This window comes from Sesamum indicum, linkage group LG6, assembly GCF_026168435.1.
Source record: "Sesamum indicum cultivar Baizhima isolate 11 linkage group LG6, ASM2616843v1, whole genome shotgun sequence".
In the NCBI taxonomy this organism is placed as follows: domain Eukaryota; kingdom Viridiplantae; phylum Streptophyta; class Magnoliopsida; order Lamiales; family Pedaliaceae; genus Sesamum; species Sesamum indicum.
The window spans coordinates 4,641,511-4,650,982 of NC_142662.1; the positions used below are offsets into that span (position 1 = coordinate 4,641,511).

The 9,472-nt window shown below is 34.9% G+C and overlaps 1 protein-coding gene across 4 annotated transcripts; it reads right to left on the bottom strand.

Moving 5' to 3' along the window:
• Positions 1 to 1,951: 1,951 nt before the first annotated feature.
• LOC105165119 (bZIP transcription factor 16) lies at positions 1,952 to 8,146 on the bottom strand. Of its 4 annotated transcripts, none has more exons than XM_020694902.2 (13): positions 7,834 to 8,146; positions 7,240 to 7,355; positions 7,102 to 7,155; positions 6,938 to 7,012; positions 5,938 to 6,027; positions 5,783 to 5,842; positions 5,507 to 5,673; positions 5,012 to 5,066; positions 4,481 to 4,517; positions 4,112 to 4,401; positions 2,910 to 2,987; positions 2,689 to 2,814; positions 1,952 to 2,377 (listed from the first exon to the last, which is right to left on the bottom strand). In XM_020694902.2, exons 2-13 carry the CDS (start codon positions 7,312 to 7,314, stop codon positions 2,297 to 2,299), a joined length of 1,188 nt encoding a protein of 395 aa, XP_020550561.1. In that variant the 5' UTR covers positions 7,315 to 7,355; positions 7,834 to 8,146; the 3' UTR covers positions 1,952 to 2,296. The 4 variants fall into 4 exon arrangements, with proteins under 4 accessions (XP_020550561.1, XP_011082308.1, XP_011082310.1 ...); XM_011084006.3 differs by having other exon boundaries at positions 7,102 to 7,164; XM_011084008.3 differs by having other exon boundaries at positions 7,811 to 8,146.
• Positions 8,147 to 9,472: the final 1,326 nt, after the last annotated feature.

The window sequence follows — 9,472 nt, forward strand, 5'->3', positions numbered from 1 at the left end:
ACATAATGACATGAATATATTAAAGAGCTAAATTTCCATTTCTTTCTCCTCAACTCACTCTGATTTTATATTTTTCTTCTTCTTTTCAGCCTTCACTATACTTTTCATCATATTTGATGCAATAAGATCGGTACATCTGTTTTGTGGTTTCGAAATTCTGCTCTTTAAGTATCTGCATACGTATATATTTTTTATTAGGGATAATTACACTCCTTTCCCCTGAAATTTAGTTTAATTATACGTAGAAGTTTTGTAGTTTAGGAAATTACATCTAACACCTTTGAGGTTTGCTTTCGTCTAACAAATAAGTCTCTTCATTTGTCAAAATTTGTTGATATTAACAAAAAAATTATTTTAACCCCTAATTGACTGATTACTGACTTATCTTAGGTCAAAGATCAAATTACATTCATACGTCTTCATGCGTTAATACATGTGAGGAAGTATATATCTTCACAATTTAGTTCGGAAAAAATTATTTGATCTACAGTAAGTCAGGCAATCAATGATAAATATCAATTTTCATTCAATTTTGTTAACATCAACTAACGGAAGAGCTTATTTATAAGACAGAAGTCACAAAAGTAAACTTAATGAGTGTTAGATATAATTTTTCAAACTACAAAAAATTTATATGTAATTACACTAATATAAAACAAGAGGAGTGTAATTATCCTTTTTTTACTATTCATCTTGTGATGGAATACGGGAGCTTTCGTAATTGTGGTATTCTGAAAATGCAGGAGCATCCCGAGTGGGAGTTAAAAAATAGCTCTGTGTATTTCCAAAGAGCTAAAGAATCAACTCATTGCAAAGGAGATCCCATCATGGCAGCTGACCAACCAGACACTCAGTTATGCAAGGGAGAGTTGGAGCGCATCGTGTGAGGGACGCTGCATAGCCTTATTTGTTCTTCAAATTTTAATATAGGATTAATTACACTAAACCCCCTTTTAGATAGGGAATTACGCTTTCGTTCAAAGAAATTCTAAAATTACACTTACATCCTTTTTTTTTAAATTCATTGTTTACACTTGGCCCATTTCATTTAGGTTTAGATGAAAAATATCAACATTAGTAAAAAAAAAATTACATAAAATTTTCGATTTTACTCATTTAATATTTTTTTGTATAATAATTTTGTACTTATAATGATGTTAACATCACTTCATATATATCTACATATATATATATATATGTACTATATTCATGTTAAATGAAGAATAAAATTGAAAATTTATGTAACTATTTTGATATATTATATTCATGTTAAATGAAGGGTAAAATTGAAAATTTATGTAATTATTTTTGGTGACATTAATATTTTCACCAAAACTATAATGGACGAGGATTAAGAGTAAAAGGAGAATTTTTTAAGGAGATGTAAGTATAATTTCAAAACTTTTTTAGAAAAATATAATTTTGTATTTTAGGGAATACTTAAATATAATTAACTATTCGATTCTCATTGCTGCAACTCTACTTTCTTAATTGACATGCTAAGAATGAAGAAAACTATAGCCGAAGTCAATTGATTTCTCCATTGTTTATCGTGTTAACCGGTACTTCTTGATTGAAAGGCTCAGCGTTAAGGGAAGTGTTCTGTTTGAGCAATTGGCACTCAAACATTATATGCATACTAACCTCATATGAATACGTGGAGCCAAGTCCCCATGTCAAGGAATGATGCATTCCTGGAAACAAGATTCATTATGGAGTTGCAAGACTCGGAGCGGTACATGAATGTCTTGGTGTGCAAAATAGACAAATTGTCCAAGGATAGATACTTTCTAGGTTTCTCAGCAACCATAGATGTTTGTTGGAACTTACATAAGAAAGAATGTCCCAACTCATGTGAAGAGATGTGTGCGGTCATGAGAAATGTACCCAGCAGAATATGAGAGTCAGCATTTAGAAGGTAAAATGTGCAAGTCTGGAAAGCCAAGATCCATATAGAATACATACTGTCCAAATTACCATTTCCAACCAACCATATTGAATAACATACAAATTAACAAGAATAAGGCGATACCCCCTTTTTAACATAATAGAGGGTGAAGCGCATGTTATGAGCTCTACGTACCATCTATACTCAGCGCCCATAAAAGACTGGTCAAAGCCAGAATGGCAGACGTACAAGTCCTGAGGCTACGGTCAGCTTTGATGAATTTTTAACTACATACTATGTAAATATGGGGTCACTAAAAGTTAGGTTGAGCGATAGAACTCATCTTGCCATAAGACTGCTACAAATTCATTATCCACTCTTCATGTGATATCCATATGCTTGATTGGATTATTGAGCATCGTTGCTCGTGCGTTGATCCTCCCGATTACTCCTTGGGTCTTCTTGGCCAGGATGTTCACCAAGTTTCTCCTGTAATTCCAAATTTACAGACTCAGGGCTATAATTTTTTTGGTAAAACATTTTCAGAGCAAAATACCCATTTCCCCACTCTTCAAAACTTCAATATAGGCAGAATGAGGGGAAGATATTTCTAAGAAAAGTTAAATAATACTATGTCAGACTACCCCCACAATAACCAATAGGAAAAGTGTTCTACCAGTGCTAAGCTTCTATAGTGCCAATCAATGAAAAAACAAAAAATAGCATCCAGAACTTGCTTGTAAGAGTTGGTTGACCAGAGCTAATTTTTGATAAATTTTTTACCCAAATATCAGTAATACCTTCAAAGATGCATTCTGAGCAAGAAGTTGCTCATATTCGCTCCTTATACGAGCCACTTCTGCCCTTAGAGATGCATTTTCTTCTTTCAAAGTCTCAGCACGCTGGGCCAGTTCGTCGCATTCTGCCTGATTCCATGCACAAAAACAAGAAATACCATCAAATATAATTGGATGGGTAGTTAATACTAAAACGAAAAACTGGGAAGTTAATTGAAAACTACCTGCTTCCGCAATCTGGAACGACGAGCGGATTCCCTGTTTGACTGCTTTCTTCTCTGTCTTTTGAGCTCCCTTTCATCCTGAACTTGCAGGGAAACATTAGGGGATCAAGGTCTTTGGAACAATGTAAATAAACCCATGAAATTTCTTCAACAAAAAGGATTAGTATCCAGTCATGCAGAAGTATCCACACAATATATGAAGTGGAGAGTGGAGACTGCCTAGATTATAAACCTATAAATTCTTTATACATAATAAAAATTGATATAATAATTCACAAGCCAAAACTAAACAGATTAAGCGGAGATTTCTCATACGAAATAAGTTACCATAAACTGTTAAGAAACTCAGTACCTCTCAACCTTAATACAGTTAAAATGCAATCCCCCTTCCCCACCATCTTTAGTTAATACAAGGATCCCAATCAGAATCCAAATTATTCAAGAAATGAGCCCACTTCAGGCTCAAAACAACTGATGATATTTTGGAACATGCAGCAATTTTTGGTTATTCTCAGTCAAGCTTTAGATACTTCTCACCTAACCATCAAACCAAGATAAAACAGTTTCAAGTATATTGCGCGATAATTACATGAATGTGAAACCAAGCACCCAAATTAAGTAAAACTGCAGCAAAATCTCTTTTCTCCAAACTTGTGGAAGAGATCAGTAAGTTCATGAAAAGACATATGAAAGTGAGAGAGACTAAACCAATGCTATAAGACACTTGAAACCAGACATACTCATCGCAGACTCTTATTGACCCTTTCCTATACATTGTGGAGTGGAACACAAGCTCTAATACTCAAGTCATAAGATGTATATTGCTTTAAGAAGGAAAAGCTGTGCAAATGAGAAATTCACTTTGATGATAACCAGAAATACAATGATTTTCATATCTGATTTGTTATCATATATCTATATTTGTCACAACACATCCTATATTCACAATATCCTTAGAAAACATTGACTGCATTTTGCAATCTATATAACGATTCATGATACCACTATTATGGTGGTAATATCTATTACAGAAAACAAAACCACAAACACCCTAATGTTCTAGTGATAGTGATGTCTTAGAAGCAACCCATAGAGCCATCCCCAAAAGGAAACAGATGGCGAGATGATAACTGTCCAATTCCCTTTCTACCATACAAAAAAAAGGAAATAAACATAACTAGGTAAAGAAAATAAAAGAAAACCTGAATCCAGAGCTGTGATTGGATGCTGTCTCGTGATCCAGTAGTGACCATTCCTCCTGCAACTGGTGTAGCAGGCACTTTCCCCCGCATGGCAGGAACAGCAGATTGAGGGGTGGCACCCCAATAATCCATTCCGATATTTAAGTTAGTTGTGGGACCAGGAACACCACTAACAGCCCCTACTGCCGGCATTGGCACCATAGCCATAGTTTGATTGATTATTGTGTGAGGTGTACTAGGTCCACCACCTTGAGAACTGTGAGGAGCGCTACCATTCTGTGATGGCTCTTCTGCATCAAGATGTTATAACAAGGGTCATAACCAGAATCAAACCCAATTGAGGCATAAGTAAAATTTCTAAAACCGCACCTGAATCAGGCCGGCCGCCTGACTTAACTTGGGAATCCTGTAAAAAGTACAGATCAAAGCTAAGAAGAAAGAGATAAAGAACGGTGGTCTAATTATTTTAAGATACTTTATTGCTTTACGAAGATGTAAAACCACTGAGAATTTTTGTGGTGGGGAAAGGCAAGACATAAGTTAAATTGTTTAAGCCATGCAAAGCTTATTAAGGGAAACTCCATCATAACATTTAAGCTTCTTGTTTTCTCTATACACCTCAACATAGTTAGCCAAAAGGAAGACAGTTCACACAAAATGAATTGTTTTGCTTCTGTGTGCCTTTTATTTCTGTATAGGTGTGGATACGGGAAGAATCCCAGATCCAAGCAAAATATATTTGTCAGTCTCTCAATATGATGCTAAACAGTAAATTTCAAGCAAGACTTCAGAGGAAAGGGTAGTAATTCAAAGATGGATGGCCAGGACTAATCAAATTTCATGCATGGGATTCCCAATTTCTATAATACATGTTAAATTACAGCATTATGTGAAACTCACATTTTGAGAATTTGCATCGCTTCCTTCACTTGAACCTTCACTTCCACTCTCAGCACTGCAAAGTTAATAAAGCAGATCCAGAAATCAAATCAAGCACGTCACAGAAGCCTCATATAGTTGTACAATTTTCAACAATGTTTAGTGACAGACAGATTATAGTAATCGAAAAGTTTGAGCACACAATTATGGTCTTATAAAAAACAAAGAGATGAACAGGGAGGCAAAAATGAGGAAATAATACCACAAAGAAAGGATCCCTTAGGCCAGAGAACAGAAAGAAAAGGTTCAGTATAGTGAGCCAAGGAAGAATAACCATTTGCCAGAACTAAACTTACGAGAAAATAATATTAATAGGAGGCGAGCATTCTATAGGTTTCTAGGATATTGTCCAAATGAGAGAAGAGCACAAATTACATAACAGTGCATCTTCTTACCAATAAAAGTCTAACTGATATTATTGTTCTTCACTTTATTCGTCCCTCATATCCATCATACCTTTTAGAATGCACACCATTTGCAGTGCCACCTGATGATTTGCCAGGTTCATTATTCTTCCCAGTAATCATATTTAAACTGCCGAGACTTCCCTTGGATCTTTTGATGGGCAGTTTTCCCTTCCCCTCCGATGACTTGCCATCCACCTCCACACCGGGAGTGTTACCCTTAATATACATTTAGAAACATTTCTGATTACTTATGTGAATAATTTGCTAAGTACCAATACAAAACAAAAAAGAAAAGGAAAGAGACATAAGTGCTATGGTAACTCACAGAGGCTTCAGCAATACCATTAGGAGAAGGCATAGCAAAAGGACTGAACGGATAGGATCCCTAAACAAGTTTAAAGACATTAAATAGTTAGGAATATTTAAGGAGAGGAGCAAGATCTTAAAATGCAATCACAATAAAATTGATAAAAAAAATACCGGAGCCATTGTTGGATGTGCGTATATGCCCCCATGGGGATACATGGCAACATACGGATGTGGTGGAGTGCCATATGGTGGAATAAATTGCTGAAAAGATGAAAAGTAAGAACTCGGCCAATAGATAAGATAATAATCGCAAATCAGTGGTAACAACCCAGCTTATAATGCATCATCAACTACAAAGGTAATAATAATCAGATGCTAACATTAATAAGTGTACCAGACGTTTTGCTCAATTAGGCCCAGAGAATGTAGTAAAATGAGATATAGTAACAGGAAACTTGTGCTGGGTGATTGGATTTCATTTACTATGTGTCACAGACAAGATGAACTTGTTCTAGATGGAGAAATTTGGTGACTAGTAAAATTCTATCTGTAGCACGTGTTGAATAACCCACTAATGCTATTTTGATGCCAATCTGCTTCCAACAAGTGCTTGATTACTCTATTTGTTAATTTTGCTCTTGGCAGAAAATATTCTTGACCAAATCATTTCCCAGGATAAGACGTCCCTGCCCAAGGAAATAGTTTGTTAGTGATAGTGATGATGCACAATCCCTGAGCAGTCCTGATAATGGTTTCCTGTTTCTTCCACGTTAGGCAACAAGATTTCAGCCTTCTCCAACATTATGAAGTTGGCGCAGAACTCATCATAATTCAACTTCCCCAAGCTGCCCTGCTTCCTATCATTTTATATTAGACGATTTTTATACTTGCTTCGTATGCCCCAGCTTTAACAGAAGTAGGCGACTTTCAGAAGATATAGTACTTATTTTCCAGAAATAAGTCAGAGTTATGCCTAGGTGATATAGCAAGTTACTTCCTCTTTTCAGGAAGAGAAGCCATATTTACAAAAGTGGAGTAGACAATAGCAACTAAAGCTAAGTGAAGAAATTATGTCTAGTTATAGGTGTCTAATTCATGCCATTATGTCAATTCGCAAAGCACCAAGTGCTGGATTATGCTTGAAACAAACAAAAATCCACAAGGTTCATACCTGAACTCCCCACATGTAAGGGTGTGCCTGTGGACTCGATGCCAAGAACCCATGCGGAGGCATAGGAGAATATGCCTGCAGAGACAAGAATGAACACACCATAAATACCACTGTCAATGTCAGTGAAGGAAAGGCCAGGTGCTTTTCTTTCAGAAATTGTTAACCTGAAACCCAGACCAATCGGCAGCAACTGCGCCGGAAGCAGCTGAAGTCTGCTCCTGAAAATTCTAAAAGACGTGAAATATTTTGAACTAAGAGACAACCAACAATAACAAGAACAAATCCATTCACACACAATATACCTGTGCGGTCGGAGTTTTGGGTTCCTTTGCTTCTTTTCCCTCCTTAGAGGACTTATCCACTTCACTGCTCCCCATGATTTCAACTGCACAACTTCCTCCTATATCACTCTAACATCCTGTCACATAAATGGACAGAACACCAACGGTAACTTTGCTACTCGAAGAAATGTGGACAAAAATTTATCCGGATACATCTAGAAGTAATACATAAACAGTTTCCTTCTCAGATGACTGCAACAAATATTGATACACATGCAGAGCGTCGGAGGGAAAAAATAATGGACACTCCTCAAGTTTTTCTGGTGAAAATAATACTTGTCAGCCATATTCGTTCGTAAAATAAATAACGTCTAACTGAAATCGTGAAACATCAAACCTCCAACTCAAGTAAGAAAGTTTAAGCTGTAAATACCGACATAAACATACAATACACATGTGTAATGAATCATCCCAAAAAGATAACAGAACAACTAAAGCACCCAAGGATTAATAAAATCACATCAATCGGCATAATTATAGACCTTGTAGACGACAAAGATTTACACTTCATGAATTTAGAAAAAAGTTATACCGTAAATAAAAACGAGACCTAACTGAGCAAATCTGGGTTAAAGTGATTCAGCTTATCGACACAACAGCTCGAACCCCACTCCTTATCAACTATTAAGGAGAATTCAAACAACTCTGCAATTCCGCCTTCGAATGAGAAAGGGACAGAAGAAAACAGACCCAATTTCAGGGAATTTCCCGAAGCTTGTATGCAATTGGAGAAACCAAATTGGGGAAGTTTAAGAGAGAGAAAATTAGGGCTTTGTTCGATAGATCGTCGACATGGTTGTGTCGTTGTTCCAAGGATTTGCAGAGAGAGAGAGAGAGAGAGAGGGGGGGCGGGGGGAGAGAGAAAATGCCTATGTGGTGTCCACCGTGGATTTGAAGTGGTTGATGATTGGATGCGACTCGTGGACTATTCTACGGCTGAGATCGAGTCACGTACCGCCTCTAATTTGTCGCAGTGGCGTGCAATAAACAAATTGATATCCAGGTCGAATTTATGGGTTGGGCTACATGGGTCAAATAATCTGACCCAATAAGATAAACTTAAATGGGCCGAATCATAACCATTTTCATTCCTGGGCCTTTGGGCTAAACCAAAGCCCATCTCAAGATTTATGTTGTTCCCGTTGTGTTGGTCAAAACATTTTATAAGTTTCTACATCTTATTCGATGATTTTAAAACTTTAAATATGTGAATTTTTTTTTGAAAATAAGTTTGTGTCTAGATAAATAAAAAATTAAAACTTATAAAATGTTAGAGTGTTTAGCATAATAAGCTTCTTATATCATGTTAATAATTAAAAAAAAAAAAGGGAAAACTACACTTAAACCCTCTATAAAAATGAAAATTATATTTTTTTTCTAAAATAAAATAAAATTACACTTATACCCCATTCAAAAATTTACTATTTACACATGACCTCCTTTTGTCAGAATTTGGATGAAAGATGCTGATAGTTTGTGAAAAAAATTGCATAAATTTCAAATTCTACCCCTCATTTAATGTTTTTATGTAATCATTTTTAACTTGTGAAGGAAAAAAAATATAATAATGTTAACCGCACTTCAAATATATATAAATATATTACATTTATCTCTTTGTAAATAAAAAATATATATATAAGAATATCAAATGAGGACAAAATTAAAAATTTTATGTATTTTTTTTTTTTGTTTTTTGCTTATTTCTGTATTTTTCTCTAAACCCTAATAGAAGAGGGTCAAGTGTAAACGGATAATTTTTTAAATGGGTGTAAGTGTAATTCCAAAACTTCTTTGGGAGAAAGAGTAATTTAGCACGGTTGAAATATCAATCAAATGTCACTAGAAAAAAAAATATTATTGATTACAATATTAATAGCTGTGATTAAAAACTATAGTAAATAACTATTATTAGCTACAATTAAATAAAAACGACGTAAAAAACTAACTTTTTCTACCATAAAAGAATTATTTACTACTATTAAGAGTCATGGTAAAAATATTTATCATGGTTTGTAATATTTTAACCACCAACGCAAAATTTACAACTAACAACAATTACATGGCCATAATAAATTACTATTTATTATGATTATTTATTATCAACCATGATAATTCACTAATTTTGAGTATATTTTTGTTTATTAAAAATTAAAATCAAAGCGCTTATAAGATGTTCTAGAAAAGGTTGGATTTT